A 19882-nucleotide genomic window follows, 5' to 3' on the forward strand; every position below is an offset into this window, starting at 1 on the left:
GCTGTTTTTCTTAATTAATACCATTCACGTGTCTGCGGAATCCCGTTTCCATCACAGTCAAGACTGTGGATACTAGTGTTGTATAAGGATTTATAAGCTGTTAACCAATTGATCTACGTATTTGGAAATTAAATGAAATGCCCGCTTTATGGCTCTAACATATATATTTAAATTGTTTTATTGCTTAGACAATTTCAAATAATTTATGTCCAAAATACCGCAGAGTATATTCTGTTAGTGCTGTTAGCAATTAAATTCTTAATGTTTATTAAATGTAGGCATTACATTCTTTAATTTTAACTAATAATAAGAATAGGTTTGTTGCAATCTTATTTGACGGTATTAAGTTTAAATTATACAAATTTCATTAGTCCTGAATATGTAAGCTTTCCTCATCCATTTCTAATTTAAGCTGAAGGGCCGGGTCGTGCTGCATTTGTTGTTTCATCTGATATTTCTCCAAGGTACGCTTGTGTACGCCGGTGCGCATATGTGTACTCAGATGAGTAGGCAGCATAAAGGACTTATCGCACAGCTCGCACCTGCAAACAGAACAAAATGCTTTGAGCCAGCCATTTTCTTTTATTTACTGGTTATATTTTACCTATAGGAGCGCAACCCGGAATGTGTTAACATATGGTTTTTAAGAATGTAACCTGTGGTGAAAGCCTTGCCGCACGTTCCGCAAGCATAGGGTCGCTCATTGGTGTGAGTGCGCTCATGCTTCACTCGAGTTGTATAGTCGGAGAAGCAGCGCCCACAGTACTGGCAGGCAAATGGGCGCTCTCCGGTGTGCTTACGCATATGGCGCTTAAGCTCAGAGGTGGTGCAAAAGCATTTGTCACAGATTCTAGTAGGAAAGTTAATCAAATGGTTTATAGCTATTTATAAATATTTTTGTTTTACTTACTCGCACTGGAAATCTTTCTCGCCACGATGCCTACGGCAATGTAATTCAAATGCCATGCGTCCTTTTATATGATTGCCACACTGTTCGCAAATGTAAACACCACCTGCTCCTCTTCTACGCGGATCTTCAGGTTTGATCTTTGGTTTTGGCGGCAAGCTGCACTTTTTCACAACATTTTCATGCTCGTATTCATCATCGAGTACGTTATCTAGAACGGCCACCTCATCGTCGGAATCATACAAATACACTTCTGTGGGATCAGGCACAATAAGTTGATCCGACATGTTCTCAATTTTTACAATATTTCCATCATCATCAGCCATTAGGCATTCATATTGAGTCTCCTCCACCAGCGAGTCATTATCGTCCTCATCAGCCTCGATTAAATCTGTGATGTCAGGACCAATTTCATATTTTACCTTTGTAATTGTGCCACTACTTTGTGGTAACAGCTTGGAAAGATCGTCTTCCTCTGCCTGTTGATAATCAGGTTCAATTTCCTGCTCAGCTTCGACTTCAGGTTCTGATTCCGCTTCGATTTCATGTTCCTCTCCTGAAGGCGTCAATGTTTCATTTCCCATTATGAGTGATTTGTATTTATCTGGTATTACATCCTGTTGCTGTTGGGTGAGACCTGCCAGTAATTCGCGTTGTGCACTGATGCATCGGTCTCGAAATCTGATCGCGCTTGTTAGTTCAATATTACAGCACTCGCACATCAATTCAGGTAAACAGGGATAGCTTTCCAGCTTAAGGCAACATAATAAATATAGTATACAATAATTGGCCAAGCGGAGTCACAGCATACTTACCCTCAGGCCCGTCATTGTTTCTATATTGCCTAGTAGCTTTTTGTTGGCTTTATCGAAAATCTTAAATGATTTCTTGAAACTGGCGTATTTGCCGCACACTCTGCATGTGTTTTTTAGCCATTTATTCGGTACTTTTGCCATGCTTTTCTAAGAAAAACAATTTTTTATGGAATAATGGTGGAAAATGATGCGCGGATGTGTCTTGCGTTGCCAACTACTTTAAATGTTGTTTTTGCCATTCACTGTGAATGTCAACAATTATACATTGAATTAACAGAGTTTCGCCGCACTTAACAGTGTTGCAAAGCACGACATGGCGAGTTTGGAATGGTAGGTCTCTTCACAAAATAAATAATTATTTGTTTATAAAAAAATACATGTACGTGTAGGTTCTGTGCACCTCGTTGCTATCATGTTGTTAAAAACTACTTACATGGCCAAGCAACGCAGGAGCATCCGCTTAAGCAGCAAACCGTTAACGTCACGGTAAGATAACAACAATCATCCGCCAATTGTAAACAATCAACTAATTTGTTCTTAGGTAGCGGAGAATAATCCGCTGAGCTTGGCCTTGGCGCTCGAGGGCACTGACCCACTGTCTAAGTTTGCACGCCAGGACCAGGAGCTTAATGATCCGCTTACCCAAATGTCTACTCAATTTGTAAGTACACAGACAAAGACATCTTATTTTAACTTTAAAATATGATTCATGTTCACTAATGCTGAAGTCTAAACGTGGTAATATTAACGAGCCGGAAGATAACACCCTTAATTGGAGCACACGACGCCTAGGCATATTAAACCGCTTTACTACCAATGAGAAGCTATCTCTTTCTACCAGTTTTTTATGCACCAGCAGCGCCGAAGGCGGAGGTGACAACTGTAAGGCTTACTTTCGCAATATAAATTAATTTACTGTACTTGTTAATATTATTTAATTTCCTTCCATGGCAGTCAAAGCTCAGACGGTAGTGGCTGACAAGGTGAAGTATCGGCTGGAGCAACTGGATAATTTCGACGATGGGAGCATGCGGCACATGATGGACCTCACTCAGCAGGAGTACATACAGCGCTTCGATCAGCTAAAACAGGAGCTCATTCAGTCGTGGCACAACGATCAGCGCGTCAAGGCTCTGAAGATAGCTATTCAGTGTGCAAAGATGCTGTCGGACACAAGTGTGTTGCAGTTCTATCCCAGCCAGTATATACTTATCACGGATATCTTGGACGTCTTTGGAAAGCTAGTCTACGAGCGTTTGCGTATAAAAGCGGAGGGTGCACCAGGTGCATCGGCTGCTGTGCTACAAAGAGAGCGCGAAGCTGCACGCGATACCTGCCAAAATTGGTTCTATAAGATTGCCTCTATACGTGAGCTACTGCCGCGACTCTATCTGGAAATGGCCATTTTCAAATGCTACGGGTTGCTTGCTGCCACACAGAAAGAAGTAGAGCAAGTGCTGTTGCGCCTTACAAGTCAGTTACGTGGCATTGCTGATCCGTTGGTGTCCAGCTATGCGCGCTGTTACCTTGTGCGCGTCGGAGTGCCGGTTACATCCAGCAAGGTGTACATCCGTGACAACTTTACAGATCTCTTTATCATATATCCTCAGGTTCGTTGTCCATACTCTTAAGTACCAGTACTCAATTGACTTTTTCTCCGGCAGATCTTTCGCATCGTTGCCCGCTACAATTTGCATCCAGAGATAATATCAGCCGGTGCCTATTTACAGCTATATTCGCCAGCTTTTGACTATATGTTGCAGTGTCTGGTGCACGAAAGCGAACTTAACGCACAGGAAATGCTCAAAGAATGCAGACATCTAAAGAACAAGTATGTTGTAACTGTGGTAATATTTCCGCTCTTAGTCACGATTTTTTCCCTAGCGGCGCTATTCTTTTGTCTATATTGAACTCCTCGAAGGGGGAATTTGTTGCCGCACATGCCCATGAGTTTTTGGAGCTCATCAACAACTGCGACACACCGGGTATTTCGAAATCTCAATTATTGCGGCCGCTAGGTAGTTGCGTTAGCAACTGTGCACCTTTGCAGGAGCAGCGCTTGGCTTTCCTCAATGCAGCCTTTCAAACGATTAACACACTTACGGATCCAAATGAATATATAAACTGTGTAGAAACCTGGACGCCTTTTGTTGCACAATATTTCACGGTTCGTATGAAATTATTGATTATATCCCATAACTAATTAAAATAACATCGAATTTAAGATACACGAAGTGAATCGTTTGCTTGGAGAACTGAACTCACGAATGTGCCTGGGTAAAGCATATGAGAAGCATTATGGCCAGTTGCAAAGCATTCTAACTAGAATAATGCAAAACTATCGAAACATTGAGCTGTTGCTGATACAGCCGCATTTTTTACCCTATTTGGATTTGTTCCACAAGGAGTCAGTGCGGGTGGAGATGTGCAAGTCAATACTGAGCTATTACCGGCAAAATAGTGAGGATAGAACTAGTGATGCTGTTGTCACCAATGCACTCATGTATCTTGGCAAGATACTCAATGACTCTGTCAAGTAAGTGAATGCAATATTAACTGATACAGTTCATATATATTTAATATATCTGTAGCGCACTTACTGTGGAGGATGAACGTCGTCAGATTTCGCAGCTTATTAACAGTTTCATAAATAAAGTGCATTTTGGAAAAGACTTAGAGCAGCAGCTTAGCTTCTATGTTGAGGGACGCGGCACCTTTAGCAACTTGGATGCAGTTTACGTGACCCTTGTGCATGCCGCCTTGAAGCTAACTATGTACGCATCTAATCGACAAGGCGTCAAATCGTTGGGTTTCGTTAAAGCCTGCATAGCTTATTGCTTTATAACCATTCCAAGCATTACTTCAGTTCAGCAGAAGATGGATTTGTATCTACTGTGTGGTCAACTAGCTTTGCGACATTTGTGTCTCGGGCAAGGTATGGTTTATATCTAAAAATTTAATACTAAATTGCCGACTGAAGTTTTTGCTATTATTAGCGGATGCGTGCTTTGAGGCTGCGTTGCAATTGATTGACGAACTGCCGGCCTCCACCGTTGACTTCGAAGGCAAACCACGTTGCATGGAGCGCTACCTGGTCGCGTATATATGCAATATGCTAGCCACCCTAATAGTAGTGCCTGACAGTCCAGAACAGGGCGTCTTGTACTTTCTGCGCCTGCTGCTAGATATTGTTGGCAGGAGAAACTTTAAGGCGAATAGTAGTGCGCCATCTATAATCTACTTACATGTTTTGGACATGCTTTATGTGCAAAGTATGGAGAGATTTCCCTATCACATCGATGGCGGTAAAACCCCCCGTATATATAAAAAAAGCTCCTCATGTAACAAAATTTACTTTTCCCTAGTGGTTTCCAATGATGCACTCTACGGTCACGATCCCAAGTTCCTAGTGGAGGTTAATAATCTGTGTGGACAGGTCGTGGAATCCATACTGCTTCAGCTTAAGACTTTGGGGGCAGCTCAACAGCAGCGCACCCAAGCTCAACTCTCAATGGAGCTGTTTATGCGTATAGTGCGCTATGCAGATCTAGAAAGGGAACCGCTGTGTCAGCTGGCGGTGAAACTGTGGATACTCGCTAATAAGGCACAGGCGCAACTGGACACCGAGACCATTGTGCGTAAGCTATCTAACAATATCAAAGTATTTATTATAATTATTCTGTTCATTGCGTGTTGCAGCCGCAAACGTTGTGCAGCGTGGAGCATTTCTACAAATTAGTCAAGGATTCCTCACCAGTGCGTGCACAAACAATTGCTAAACTGCTGTTGCGCATGCGCGACAGTTGAAACGGCTGCCAGCGACAGTTACCCACTGAAATGATCAAGTCAGACAAGAATCGGTGATTTGTCGCTTATAACGACTTTATCTATGTTGTGCAATCAGGCTGAATGAAGACTTAAATATTTATATAGATACAATGTTTGCAAAACGCATTTGGTTGAGTAACGAACTGAAAAGAAATGAACTTAATACTAGCTAGACAGTTTTATATGTAGTCAAAAGAAGTCCATTAAGTTTTTTAATGCGTTTATTCAATTTCGATTGCTTTAGGCCCGTTTTGCACAGCCCCTATTTATTGCATTCAAGCTGTGCGTTATGACGTTTACATGCAGCGCCTTAAAGTGTATTCATTGATTGCATAAAAAATGTTTCAATTATTACAATTTGATCCGCACAAATTCACAAAAAGTTGCCGCATGTAAGTGTTGCATATTCTAAGGTATGAAGGTGTAAAAATATGATTTACATTGTTCCATTTATGTAAAAATTGTTCTTTTTGGTAGTTTAAAACATTTGAGGCAATTTGTCGTTTGCTTGTGCATTTCAAAAATGGCTATATACTATGGCTGACAAACTCGAAAAATCAAATCAACAACTTAAATAAAAGCTTCACGAATACCAAGTAAATAATAATATATATATATGTGTGTATAAAACTACGTATTTATGGGAATATGTATATTTATATGTGATGAAAACGCCATTGACTGTGGCTAGCTTAAAAGTTTGTCTCTTTGAACTCCTTGGATTGCAGCACGGGCGCCACGTTGCTCCCGCCGCCGCCGCCGCCACCCCCACCTCCGCCGAGGCCAGCGTCATCAGCATCAGAAGCAGTTGGACACGCACCACCTACGGTATAGGCCAACACAGTGGCATGATCCAATTTGCCAGGTAATGCACTAAATGCGCTGCTGTCAACTATTCGTTTGCGGGCTGCTCTGTGTTGCATGCGGTTCAATTGGACCTCTCGCTTGACCCCATCCGGACCACTGGACAGCTTGTAAAAGAGTTCTCGTTGCTCGAGGGTCTTGCGACGTGCGGAGGTGATCATCCGCACAAAATCGATCAGCAGGTGGCAGAGTCGCCGTGCCGAGGCGCAGGGAGAGAAAGTTCCGTTAATGCCATAACTAAGCAAATCTTCCAGTCGATACAGCGTCAGGGCATGCCGTTGCGGTCCAGTGACCAACGGCAGGCCCAACACCGATTTCGGAATGCGTTGAATTGGTGGTGTTGGTACAACTGGAGTCCCGGCACCGGCGCCAACTCCATGGCGTGCTTCGATCAGCGTCTGGGAGCGCATGTATTTGGGCCGGCTGGGCAGATTGTTTGGTGGGCTGTCAGCCTTGGGCTTACGCGTTCGAGTGGGCGGTGTGGCCGACGGATGCAAGCGAGCATAGATCGCTGAGGCACTTTTGTTCTGACGCTTCGGCGCCAGATTCGCTGTCTGTAGCTGCTGCAGCTTCACATCTGGTGTCCAAGCTTCCGCGAACTTGCCAACGACCGGATCAAAATTGTCGCTGATGCCGTCAGAAGTGAGAAAAACGATGTCTCCACGCTCGATGCAGCTCATGGAGAAGGTGAGATTGCTTAGTTCAGGTTTGTTGCCATCGGCGGGTCCCAAAGCTCCCAAAGCATCACGCATGTCTCGCATGGAGCTAATATCATGGGATGCTTGCGTCAGTTCCCGCACACCGTGCTTCTTAGAGTACACGTAGCCCAAGGAATCGCCCACATTGCAGGCGCACACCACATACTTGCCGGTTGCACCGTCCAGCGGCAGCACTACAGCAATTGTTAGCGTGGAGAGCGCCCCACCCACCTCCAGTATGCAGCCGTGTCCCTCCCACAGACTGCGCAACAGGCTCACAAACAGCTCCTGTGTGGTGGTGGCCCGACATTCATGGGCTTGCCCAAAGACGGCACGGTCCAGATAATCCAGGCAGCCATGTACAGCAGATCGGGCAGCCAAACGAGCGCCGTCACCTTGAAAAATTGCAGAGAAAGTTATTCGAGTTCGAAAATGCTTGCCTTTGAGACTCACCCCAATTGACGCCATCAGCCATGGCCATTGCAGCGGCATCGCCACGCACAACGCAGCCATAGCAATCGGCGATGGGATTGCCCATAGGCTCCTTGGTCAGCATGTTGGTTTCGTAGAGAGATACCGAGATTCCGTAGGCGAAATCGCAATCCATTTGCCAGTCTTGCACGCCAGCCACCGGCGTTGAGAGGCTGTTGGGTGTGGCTGCGGGCGTGCTGCTCTGATTGCTGACGGCTTCACGCAGCAACCGCTCGCGCTCCGAGCTGCTGTTTCCAGCAGCCGTGGAGGCCTCAGTCTTAGCATTCAAGAGATTCTTGTTGTTCTGATCTTGGGCAGGACTGCTGTTGCTTACCATGCTGACCACAATGGTGGTGGCTTTGCCGCCGGCGCTCTCTCTCGCTGCAGCTGATGAGGCGTTAAGGCTGCTCTTTGAGTTTTTTCTGGACCGCATGCCGGAGGCAACAGTTACTGCTCCAGCAGCACCAGTACCTGTCGTGTTCTGTTCCGTACTGCTCTGGCGCCGTGCAAACTTGTTACACAACCTTGTCGATGTGCTGATCGCTGGAGCTGGTGGCGTACTCTTCCGCACGCCATACGCATCCTCGTTCTCCTGCTGCGTATCGATGAAATCAATGTCATCTGCATAGCTGGCACTTAAATGCAGTTTCGAGCGCTTGATGCCCGTCAAGCCTTCGTCCGGGCCAGTGCAGGCGGCGGTGATGGTCTCCGGGCCGGTGTCATAGCTGCCCAGCTTCAGCACGGGCATATCTGTCGGGGTCTGACCATTGTAGATCTCTGGCCCGCCGGCCATAAACTCACGCTCCATACGACTGGAAGACAAATAAGCAATAAGTACATACTTTATGAAAGGTCAAGGAGCACATACCCCTCGAGATATTTGGTGATGAAGCTGCCATCGTCCTCCTCTGCATTGCCATTGACGCGCCTCCGGCCATCGCGCGGCTCCGCTATAAAACTCAATTGTCGAAAGTACGTGGTGACCTTTTGCCTCAGCGAGGGCATCTTGACGAGATGCTGTTGCCGCTTCTACTGCTGCCGCTGGGTTTGCCTCTGAACTTTCTCTAATTGGAGCTGTGTCTTAATTGATGCAGCGCTGGTGCGGGGGATTTACCGCCTCCAGTTGGAGTGCATTCACCTCATCTGCGGCAATTGTTGTGGGAGTTGCTGCCTGAAAAGACAGAAAAGTTTCTTATTTAATTATCAATAAATTATGCAATTTAATGAGACGCAGTCTCCAGCTGAAGCTGTCTCCCTGCTAATGGCAGGATGTGCATTTAGTGGCCGCGGGGCCTCTACACAAACACTACGGAGCCAGGATTGCCCAGCTGCTGAGCATAATGCCGAGGCCTGCGCTCCTCGCCAGCAGGCAAACACAACCTGAATGGGCATTTTGCCTGCGCTCATTTCGCATGCACGGAGTTGAGAGATGCGCGGAGAGATGCTGTGGCTTCCCGTTTCAAATGACGCAGCTTCTGGGTGCTTCGTATGATTAATGGACCGTCACTCGACGACGCTTGCCAAATGACAGAGAGAATAAATGGCAATTCTTCAGTCGTTCCGCTTTAATGTTGCTCAACTTTAGTTTACCTGACTATAGAATGTTGCATCTCTAATGTTCTTTTGCCAAATGAATCTATCGAATCTGGCTGTCAGATGGTACCCAAGTTATATCAACTTGGAAAAAGGTATTGACCTTGATCATTTTTGGAATGATCAATCTCTAAACGAGTTAAGCCTCGTGCAAGTATTAACTATATTTTGTGAATATATTACTTGATTAGAATATAATAAGGCATCTTAAATTAACATTTGAAAAATGATATCATAGCACGGCTACACAACGCGTCGCTCGTTACATCTACTAAGGGTAGTGGAAGTGAAGAGATAAGAGAAATATAAATTGTAATTAAAAGTTAGCTTAGCTCTCTCGCATTGCAATTATGAGCTTGATTTCTAAATGTTGCTTTGAGGATTAAGCGTATCTGCGACGTGTTCTTTTTATAGTTCACTTGAGATTCAGCTGTTGACCAGTTAAGCATAGCTTTAACTGTTAAGAGCAATACTGCCTGACTTGGAAATACCCTACCTTCTGTACAATAAGCATAGGCAACTATCCAGCTTGTATAGAAGGAAAGGTGAGCTTTAGTTGCCTTTCGAATGTTCAACTAGAATATATATACTTTAGTCATTTATAACAAATGTAAGCACCGCTAATCTTGAGCAAGTAATAATAGAAACAGACTGTCTAGTTGACTTCGCGCACAAGCGGAATTATGTAACTGAACAGCTAAATAATAGTAAACAAAATGAAAAAGCAGCAACAACAATAATTGCTGCAAGCTTTTGATGAGGGACACAATTGTTTATTGTTGTGGGCTTTAACGGTCTGCCGCTTTAATTTATGACAGTTCAGTAATCACTAAAAATGACAAATGAATTATTCATTTATTAGCTAGTTCCCGGCGAGGGTGCGCCTCTCTCAGTGATTCTCACAAGCAAACCATTTAAAAGTAGAACAAACAAACAGAGCTCAAGCAAGCGCACATAATCGAACCAGGTGTATGACATGAAGCGATCTGTTTCCATGTGATTAAGCAATCGAATCTGTACCCATTGAAGTGTTGCACTTACAGCAGAGCCATTGTGGTTACGACATACTCGCTGTCCATTAGGCACGTGGCACAGCCTGGACAATGGGTCACATATCAGATATAAGGCAAGCAAGTGAATAAATGTAGAGAACGCTCACAATGATCGTCAGCAGCATGAATATATTTAAAGAGCTCACATTGAGCGGCTTTTGTGTGTCAAGTGAAGAAGATGATAATGATGTGATGAAGGTGATTATGAGGATGCTTGGCGTGGGAGCTGAAAGTACGCGGCACCTGGCCACCTGGTGTCGCTCTAACCAAAATGGAGCAGAGCGAATATATGAATTGCAAATTACTCAGACATTTGGGCGGATGCTGTGGGTATTCAGTGTGTGTTGAGGTGGGTGCGGTCAGCGTTTGTGGTCGTAATCTCTTTGACTGCACGCTTAATCGCAGACTCTTGTTGTTGGCAAATTGAATTGTTTGCGGCACTGAAGTGCAACATTTCAATCAGCCAGATTGATTCCGGTTGCCAATGCGCTTGGATGCGCTTCAATGCACTCGAGAAAGGGGACACAGAGCACATGCCTGGGCTAAGTGAATCTGGGTTAATTTGATTTTTATCGAAAAGAGCACTTGGTATGTGGGCGTGGCATGCAAACTACGCAACAGACCTAACCACTGCACCGCCTTAGGATTCTGATTGCATTTTGTGGTTGCACAGCCCTGAGAATTTAATTAAATTACACTTCCCGTTGATATTTCGCCATGATTGATGCGTGATCTGTCGCTAAAGTTCAAGTCAATTGCCTTCGCTCGTGCAAGGTAGCTGCGCAACCTTGGCTCGTGTGTGTTTATTTCCTTAAGTCCGATCGTGAGCTGTAGATCAATGGCGGAGCAAAAAAAAAAGTTGAGTTTCCAAAAAATATATCATTGAATCTATCTACATTAAAGTTGTATTTTATTTAGATAAAGATACTTCTTAATATATAACGAACGAACTTGCCGATCTTTATGCGTCTAAATTTACTTTGTTAATTAAATAGAAATTATATTTGATTTAAAAATATATTCAAGAATTTCAAACTTTCTTGAATATATTTTTAAATCGTAAGACAATTCATTTATGTTTGTTTTCTTTTTATCATAAAGTTGGGCAGCCACTTTTTGAGGGCTATGCGTATGTTCCACATTTTCCTAAGATAAAGGTTCGTTGAACTCTTTACTAATTTCAATTATAACGAACATGTTTAATTAAAATTGAAAAGCAAGAGAAAGAACGCAACTAGCTGCCTTGTTGTTCGGTTTGGAACAAAGACTTCTGCAGCTTGGGAAAAGTTTTTATTATAGTAAAGTTCATAAATAGTTAATTTAATCAAGAAAGCATAAGAAACAGAAAACTTTTCAGGCACAGTCAAGTTTTTTTTAGCTATATTTAAGCTATACATAAACAATTGTTAATGCTGCTCAAGAAGCTATATAGCTATATATATGCATACCTAGCCTACCTCGCTCTCTTCAGAAAGGTATACAAAAATTGATCGACAATCGTATGTTGACACGCCCCAATCGCAACTCGGTCAGCCGCCTTGCCCCTTCCCAAACAACATTAGCCAGAACGTAATATAAAAGATATTCGAGGCGTGCGCCACATTATCAATCGACACTTGCGGCACAGTTCGGGGCATATTCAAGCCATCAACATTTTCAACACTCCCAGCTAATCAGGCGTGAAAATGGGAAACTTGTGAGGGGAGAACGGAAAAGTGTTGAAATGTACGTAAATAATAATATGAAATGTGGTGCGGACTATAATGAAAGTTCTGGCAAATGCGATTTATTGAAAGTGAAGCAACAAGTTTACAGAATGTTGCAGATACAACCACGAGCTATAAATATTCATATGATTATTTGTATTTATAGCAGCATATGGCACAAAGTGAAGATCGTTTGGCGCCGATTTGGGTGGGCTGCGATCTTCCATGTGCTGCGGCTTTGATTTGTTTTGGTTGTTCGATTCGCAAATACGATTGAAAGATTTATTTGGTTTGTTTGTTGCTTTAATTTTCTGTTATATTTAACCCATATCCCCGCTTGAGTAGATAAATAATTGATAGAGGGTAGAGATTTGTGGTAATTGTTTACATTTGAAACTAATTAGACGAGGCACAAAGTTCGCTAAATAAGCTGCAACTAGTTACAGCTTTTGCAACCGGCAGTGGCAACTGCTCATATATCATTTCTAAAGACACGACAGCCTTGTGGCAGCCAGCAGATTCTTTTATGTGTGCTGCTTTTTCTGTTGCATATTCAAAAGCTGTTGATTTAGTGCAACACAGCGAGAGTACACAAAGAAGCTCACAGAGATGCCAGCACATGTGGCAGGGGAGCAGCATGAAGGGGGGTTGGGTGGCGGCAGGCAGGTGTGCCACGTAGACGTGTACGACAGTTAATAGCTGCAGCATTTCACCATGCTGACAAATACGACGACAGCTGGCTGAAAGATTATGATGTCTCAAGGTGGAAGTTGCATTCATTTGGGGGTCTTGCCGTAAGTCAACTGCGGCTCAAAGCGAATTGTTGGCCAAACAGTCTGCTGCTAGACAATAGTCGTAAATACATGCACAAGAAAGTGAAATTTTTGTTGTTTTTTCTGACTATTTGCCAGCTCTTAGCAAGTTGAGTTATGTCAACTGCCAAACGAAAGCTGAAGGCCAACATGCTGCGAGAATTTCCATATATATGTACCATATATATATATATATATGATATATATATACCATATATGAGTGCATGCTATAGACCCTAAGTATGTTTATTACTATCTATATTCAGCTGTATTATTTTAACATTTCTTCATGAAATGCCTGTCGGATTAAGCCCCGCGGAAGAGCAGGGGATAAATATTTTTAGAGCAAGTGATGTAATTTTATAAATAGATGCCAAGAAAATGAAATTTGAATATGGAAACTCTGCAGTTAAACTCATCTTTTGTGAACAGACATAGATATTTGTGGCTTATATAAAATAATTTTAAATTAGAAAATAACAACAGCAAGTGCTCAAGCTGAGCATATTCAAATCAGACTTATGTATATATATCTGAAACCCAGATATGGTAATGCGCATATATATATCTATATAATATGCATGTATGATATGAATACTTAATGCGTTCACTTTTGCTGTACTCTACTTAGATATGGACAACTCAACTGCAATAAATGAGCTTCAGTATTCATATAGAGCAACGCCTATGCAACATTATATTTCAATATATATATATATAGATATTATTTATAAATTAAATATATGGTATACTATACTCTCAAGATAATGTCACAAAAAACTAATACAAACGATTCGTCTGTTCCGATAACGTGTGATGGACAAATCCTCGACTATAGCTACTTGTATATCGTTGACACTAAGAAGCTTTTGCTGCTAGAGCAAATTCAGAACATATCACACAGCCGCTATCAATGGGAGTTTTCATATAATATGTCAATTTCTATATACGTGAAGCATTAGGCATATGTCTACAAAGGATTATGCAAATATTAACATGTCAAAGTCTTTAGGCCTTCTCCTTTTATGGTTGTGCCTCAGGTTATATGTTGAGCAGCTTTGGATATTTAATCAGTTGCAAAGTCTTCTTAATGCTGGCTTAATAAAGCCTGCGGTCAGCCACTCCAACGGCTTGTGTTGGCTCTATTTGTAGAGTCCGGCTGGGCCGAAAAGCGTTTAAGGTTTCATTAAAATGGGACTAATTAAAATTGCATGTGATGAAAATCACACACAGTGAGAGAACGAGAGGGGGAGGGAGAGGGAGAGGCACATGCAGAGGCAGAGTCAGGGCGAGAGAGGGGAAAAACATACAATAGAGTTCCTTCACCTCGCTGGCATGTCTGCAGGGGAGCAGCTCCAGCTCCTGCTTCCCATTCCTTCTGCGTTTTTGGTGCCAGTCTCGGGCGTTGCTTAAATTGCCAGCTAATTGGCTTTTGAGTGTTTGTAGCGTGGTGCGTGCATTTCCTGTTACAACTGCACACAGACACACAGAAAACAATTTGCATTAATGGAAAAGCCTCCACACACACCCGCACACTATATGCTACATGCATCCATTATTTCAACACTTGCCACGGCATTGCAATCGCAATCCATGAAAACTGAAAGTGCGACATAAATCCATAAAGCAAATGTCATATTCGCTCTTCTAAATATTTCCTCGTTGCATAATATGCACCCTATCTTCGTTCAGGGTTGTTCTTTGGGCGGAGGAGGGGCTGTTGGGGCTCCATGGTGGCCCCTCTCTAGGCATATTTCTGTGTCAAAAGTGCACTTTCGCATGCAATGTGACGCCGCAAAGACGTCGATGCTTTTGTTCTATCGCATGCAATAATGACGCACATATTTTTTTTTTTGTTTAAGGGTGCACCAACCCTTGGAGACTGTTCAGGGTTGTGTGAGTGTTGGTGTGTTGGGCTTTCTCTTATCGCTCATTTCCGCTTGCATGTTTCTGTTATGTGCTTTTGGGGTCGTGCCTCTTGGCCCCATTTCTTGAGCGGACCCCAAAAAACTTGAACGTACTTGCTAAGTTTGGTAAATACTTGAGAGAAAAGGGAAAGAAAATCAGATATGGGGCAAGGAGCCATTGGGTGAAGTCAAAATGTTAGCGGTGTCAGGTTTAATGGGGTTAACATTAGCTCAAAAATATTTCAAATCAATCGATAAAGTGACACGAAAGCTAATGGGGCGTGGCGAGATTGATTTTCCATTTATTATCAAGTCAGAAATAATTGTTTTATGATTTTTATGGAAAAAATTCGTTTAAGCCAACTCATTGCCTGCAAAAGCAAAGAGATTCTTCTTTGCTTGAAACTTTTCTGAGAATTCGTTGCTCCCAGACGTCGGCTGACTCATAGCAACTTTTGTGTCTTCAAATAAACATATACAGAAATTTGAATTTATATGAAGCAAACAGGTAATGCAAAAAAAAATATTCAAATTTCATTTTTTGTCTGCTGATTTCTTACTATTTTTTCTGATTTTAAGTGAGTTTATTTATTTTATATTTGTTTATTTAATGTATATTTATTTAATCCTAAGGAAAAATATACCTTTTATATTTTTAAAAATTTATTTTCAGATTGAGTATTCCCTTATACAAAAATATATTAAAATTTATTTGTATACTAATAAATATTTTAAAAAATTGTAAAATAAATAAAAAAATTTAAAATGCATTTTTTAATATTATATTAAAATTTGTAAAATAATTTTTTTATAATATATTCAAAACTGTAAAATAATTTCAAAATAAATTTTATAACGTGGCCTAAAATATAAAAATTATACACACACAAGCAAACATTTCAAGACAGCTACCAGAACGAGTATAAGAAACTCTTCCTATTAATTTTCTGCAAGCAAAAGCTAAAAGAACTTTGGACATTTTTACACCTATTTAGCTTGTTTGCTGCCTGTGGTTAAATGAAAACTTGACAGGCGGGCAGCAGCAGCAGGCGTAGCAGCAGCAGGAAATGTGAGCCGTGTAGGACTTAGCTGTGCAGAGGAATACCAATCTTGAGGTGAATAAATTAGGCATGGGTACGGCCAGAGGCTTGCCAGGCATACTAATAAGTCCAATAAGTGGCCGCCTTGGCGCACCAAGCAGCCGACAGAGTGGGTGCCGGATAAAATATTAAATGAAAACTTAATGGCAGCGTATCAAATGGAACGAAGTCAAGGCCCGGGCCAAGAACCGCGACAAACAAAGCTAAATCCAAAGCAAATGCAATTGAGAAACCTCCTCTGCCGCCGGGGCCGCTGTCTGTCTGGCGTTGGTGTCAAATGGCTGCCCACTGACGGCGGCTCGGACACTTCACTGCCAGGTGCTGTGGTCCGCAATGGGTTAACTGACCTTCTCCTCTTACCTACCGCCTCACCTTTTCCCGCCTGCCGTCTAGCTCTAATTTGAGCTTCATTGGCGGGCTTAGTCATCGCCTCAGTTGGCTGACTAATCATTAGAAACGGCGCGTGCTTAGACAAAGAATCGGCGTATCAACCAATCGCTCGGCTGGACAAACCTCGATTAACTTCTCTCCCACACACACACGCACTCAATGAGCAAATTCAATGAACTGTTTTTCTGGACTCTGTGCAGCAGTTTTCTTGTTGCTGTTCATTCAACTTAAAATTGGCAAAAATGTTTATTTTGGTCGAGGCGCGCTTTGTGCGGCTTTCGAGTCGTGCGTTGCTCTTACCTAATCGATGCAAGATGCGTAATAAAAATCATTTCTCTCTCTTTCTTATATACCCTGCGCTGGGGACCATTGCAATTAGGTTGTGATATGACCGCGTGATACTCTGAGTATTTCAGTTCAAATGCTTCAAATTGCTTGAATATATCAAAAAGCAGCTTGGAAGTCGTTGATTTGTGAATATTTATGCAAAATCTTTAAGTAAACTTGGTTCATTCATATGAAGCTTAAAGATAAATAGTCTTTTTATAACCTGATTATATTTTCATATAAAATTAGAGTTCTATTTAGCCAGCAAGTGTATTTCCACTTCGTCTTAATGCTATTTTTTCTGTTCTTTTATGAGCGCTTGCTTAAATTGGCTGGCAAAGATCGCAAGCCATATGAACAGCTGCGCGAAATGAAGAGTGATTCGGTTTTTCAAGCCCCCAATTTGAGGGACTGTAATTAAAATAATATATGGGGGTACGTGAAATTGTGTGAACATCATATACAGCTCAGCAGTATAGAAACATGTTATAAGTAAAATTCTTTGTACGGAGGTAGGCTCAACTTAAAACCTGTTTTGGGCCCATTGTAGACGGGAGACTTCTTTTTAATTAAATTAAGGTATATATATATATATATATATATATATATATATATATATACCATGAACACCCGAATAGCTGTGTCTATTTGAAATTGAAGTCATATAACTTTAATTCCGTTGAATGTGTCTATCAAGAACTACCCAAAGGAATTACTGGTAAACAGAGCTACACAAATATATATACCTATACACACATGACTCTTTGCGCACTAAATTCCCACTCAGTGGTAATAAAATGAGGCAAATAGAGAAATTTAATATCGCAACTGTCGTCGTTAGTTATGAGAAATGGTAACTCTATATATACGTGGGCAAGAGACAAGTTAAAATTCATTTCGAATGAACTTCTAAGTAAAGAGCAAATAAACGCAAACCAGAAGCAGTCCAAACTATGTGTATCATGAAATGCCATCGAGACAACAAAGGAGCACAAGGAGCGACAGCTGTTGGGCATGAGAGTGCGCCAGCTGTGGATGGAGTCAGACAGTCGGAGCATAGCTTTATGCGGCATCCCCCGTCTGGGTCAGAGTTGCGGCAGTGGCAGTGGCAGATGACGGCAAGCCACTGTTGCCACTGAACCACCCAAGCAAGCTCAACTTCACTGCGTGGAGTTGGGTAGTTGGTTCAGAGTTTTGCTTTTAGTTAGCAACATTCTTGGCTGAAAGCGGGCGAAAGTGATTTAATTCCAGCAAGATTCGTGGCGCCACTCGAACTGCGCATCTTAAATATTTCAGATGCTGTCGAATACTTTCACGTCAAGTTAAAGCCAGCGCATGGAACTTTGCTGATTAAAGCCTCAGATAACTAATAACAGTAGATATAACCAGAATTGAGCAAAACACAAGCTCGATTAAAGAAAAACTTATGGTTTATAAACTGTTAAGAGTTAAGAGTTTTCCTTGATGGATGAGGCCTTTAGTATGATTGAATAGTTAGTAGCAAAGTAGTTAAGATAGTTTAATAAAGTTAACTTTAAAGTCTTTAAATAAATGGTCTTTTTCAACTAAATATATTATCTAAATCATCTCAAATGAATATTACTTCTGCAATTCATCATTTCAGTTTATTGATTTTTTAAATATATTTTATCATTTTGTTTTTGTATTACAATTTAATGAAAATGTTTTTAATTTTCATTATTTTTATGTTTTTATGATAGAATAATACTTTGTGAGAGATTTGATAGCAATTCTTCTTCAATTATCTAATTCTATATTCCTTTTATCCCCCACTAAATGCGTAGATAATTCAATACGTGGACGCTGCTGTACAGCATTTGATCTACGTTTTATCCACGGTCTACCCGTAGACTAACCCCTAACGGTCTAACTGGCTTTTGGGCCACAGAACGACTAACCATGTTGTGGGCAGCATGTTGAGGACACTTAATTTACAATTCATTTCCTGTTATTTTCCGCCTGACAGTTGCCGCAGTTTACACAACCGGGCGCCCAGGAATCGAGGACAGTTCTGTGCTGTGGTAGCAGAGTCTGCACTAGGTGTGCCTCCCACCTATAATTCGATTCGTCGCATGTCAAATCCTTGGAGTGTGCTGGCAGCATGTCCTTATTCGTGTGCTGGCCGCCTTCAACGTCGCATGTGTTCCGGTGGTTGCAAAAAACCCATTTATTTGGGCTGCACAAGTTTTGGAACAAAGGGTAAAGAAAGAAGAGGAAAGTTTCAGCCTGAACGAAAAACGTTTTGTTGGTTTTTTTTTTCATTGGAAATGGTTAGAAATAATACCTGTAAAGAGTATGCAGTGAAAACCGAGACACGAAAGCGGGGAAAACTGACAAATTTGCAGCTGTAGAAGAAAATTAAGTGCAATTAAAAACAATTTGGCACTGGAGCTCCAATTGTTTAGACGCAATTTAGCAGCTTGTGCAGTTGGACAATAACAAAAGTTAATGCGCTGCTCATAATGAAATCGCAAACCGGTTATTGCAACAACAACAATAAAAGCTTTGCCTTTGATGCTGCTGCTGCTGTTGCTGTTTTTGTTGTCGCGGCAGCAGCTGAGATTTTGCAGCTGCCCGTGAAGCGAACAGCAGGTGATTCAGAGAAGCAGAGAATAAAAGCACATGAGACAAAAAAAAAAACAAACTACAGTAATAACAATGAAGACATCGGCCAAGTTGAATGGCGAAAACAACAAAAACACGCACATACATACGCATATTCAAATGCACACGACTCAAAGTGGAGCAAGACACAAAACAAAACACGACAAAAACAAAGGGCCAAAGTTGAGGGTTAACCGACAGCGTTCAAAAATCAATAGAAATAGGAAACGTACGCACTAAGGACAACATTACAAAAGCAACAGCATAAAAATATACTTACAATAATTGTTGTTGTAGTTGTAGTTGCTGCTGTTGCTGTTCTTATCGGACGCAACGTTGAATGCTTTTACATATGTACGTTGGCGCCACTCACACGCAGGGTCAGGGGTAGGGGGCGTTGGTGGTGTGTATAAATATTTAACAAACAGAGGGTTGATTATTTAATGTTTCACTGTGTTTGTTTGTAATTTACACTATTGGAATTTGGAGCTGTTCATGTATATTATTTGCCGTTTTGTTTATTCAAATGCCCATTAACACTAACGCTTTTCAATAAATTTTGGAGAACACCGTGTACGTCCCCTCTCGTTGGACTCTGAAATGTAACTGCACTCTCAATTAAACGACGAGGCAAGTCGATTGTATGTAATCGCCAAAACAAATGGTTGACTGCTAACTTGTTTGATAGAGTTCAGTGTGCATACACTGGTTAAACGATAGTTGAGCGCGGTGGTAAGCCTTAACATATCGATAGAAAACACCAAATTATAAATTTAAATTTAAATTG

At 41.7% G+C, this 19882-nt stretch overlaps 3 protein-coding genes across 4 annotated transcripts; 1 reads left to right on the forward strand and 2 right to left on the reverse strand.

Moving 5' to 3' along the window:
- Positions 1-340: 340 nt before the first annotated feature.
- LOC111603667 (transcription factor Ouib-like) lies at positions 341-1951 on the reverse strand. Its single transcript, XM_023321351.2, has 4 exons — positions 1723-1951; positions 911-1659; positions 605-850; positions 341-542 (listed from the first exon to the last, which is right to left on the reverse strand). Exons 1-4 carry the CDS (start codon positions 1861-1863, stop codon positions 368-370), a joined length of 1311 nt encoding a protein of 436 aa, XP_023177119.1. The 5' UTR covers positions 1864-1951; the 3' UTR covers positions 341-367.
- Positions 1952-1954: 3 nt separating this feature from the next.
- LOC111603665 (VPS35 endosomal protein sorting factor-like) lies at positions 1955-6176 on the forward strand. 2 transcript variants are annotated; one of them, XM_023321349.2, is made up of 12 exons: positions 1955-2052; positions 2112-2208; positions 2264-2383; positions 2451-2604; positions 2677-3332; positions 3387-3553; positions 3607-3889; positions 3948-4258; positions 4314-4657; positions 4719-5027; positions 5088-5356; positions 5422-6176. In XM_023321349.2, the coding sequence occupies exons 1-12, from the start codon at positions 2036-2038 to the stop codon at positions 5527-5529; spliced, it is 2835 nt and encodes a 944-aa protein (XP_023177117.2). In that variant the 5' UTR covers positions 1955-2035; the 3' UTR covers positions 5530-6176. The 2 variants fall into 2 exon arrangements, with proteins under 2 accessions (XP_023177117.2, XP_030080704.1); XM_030224844.1 differs by lacking the exon at positions 2112-2208 and having other exon boundaries at positions 2032-2052; positions 5422-5529.
- Positions 6177-6211: 35 nt separating this feature from the next.
- LOC111603666 (PP2C-like domain-containing protein CG9801) lies at positions 6212-19722 on the reverse strand. The gene is made up of 4 exons (XM_023321350.2): positions 19376-19722; positions 8452-8754; positions 7566-8395; positions 6212-7507 (listed from the first exon to the last, which is right to left on the reverse strand). The coding sequence occupies exons 2-4, from the start codon at positions 8586-8588 to the stop codon at positions 6243-6245; spliced, it is 2232 nt and encodes a 743-aa protein (XP_023177118.2). The 5' UTR covers positions 8589-8754; positions 19376-19722; the 3' UTR covers positions 6212-6242.
- Positions 19723-19882: the final 160 nt, after the last annotated feature.

The sequence above is a fragment of the Drosophila hydei genome, unplaced genomic scaffold (assembly GCF_003285905.1).
Source record: "Drosophila hydei strain 15085-1641.00,03,60 unplaced genomic scaffold, DhydRS2 tig00008119-arrow-pilon, whole genome shotgun sequence".
Taxonomy (NCBI): domain Eukaryota; kingdom Metazoa; phylum Arthropoda; class Insecta; order Diptera; family Drosophilidae; genus Drosophila; species Drosophila hydei.

Coding starts and splice junctions, on each gene's coding strand:
- LOC111603666 (XM_023321350.2), bottom strand. CDS start 8,588: ATGCCCTCGCTGAGGCAAAAGGTCACCACGTACTTTCGACAATTGAGT. Junction 8,396..8,451: donor ATCACCAAATATCTCGAGGG/GTATGTGCTCCT, acceptor TTTGTCTTCCAG/TCGTATGGAGCGTGAGTTTA. Junction 7,508..7,565: donor GGCTGATGGCGTCAATTGGG/GTGAGTCTCAAA, acceptor CAATTTTTCAAG/GTGACGGCGCTCGTTTGGCT.
- LOC111603667 (XM_023321351.2), bottom strand. CDS start 1,863: ATGGCAAAAGTACCGAATAAATGGCTAAAAAACACATGCAGAGTGTGC. Junction 851..910: donor GAGAAAGATTTCCAGTGCGA/GTAAGTAAAACA, acceptor CTTTCCTACTAG/AATCTGTGACAAATGCTTTT. Junction 543..604: donor TCCGGGTTGCGCTCCTATAG/GTAAAATATAAC, acceptor TTCTGTTTGCAG/GTGCGAGCTGTGCGATAAGT.
- LOC111603665 (XM_023321349.2), top strand. Junction 2,605..2,676: donor CGAAGGCGGAGGTGACAACT/GTAAGGCTTACT, acceptor CTTCCATGGCAG/TCAAAGCTCAGACGGTAGTG. Junction 3,890..3,947: donor TTGTTGCACAATATTTCACG/GTTCGTATGAAA, acceptor ATCGAATTTAAG/ATACACGAAGTGAATCGTTT.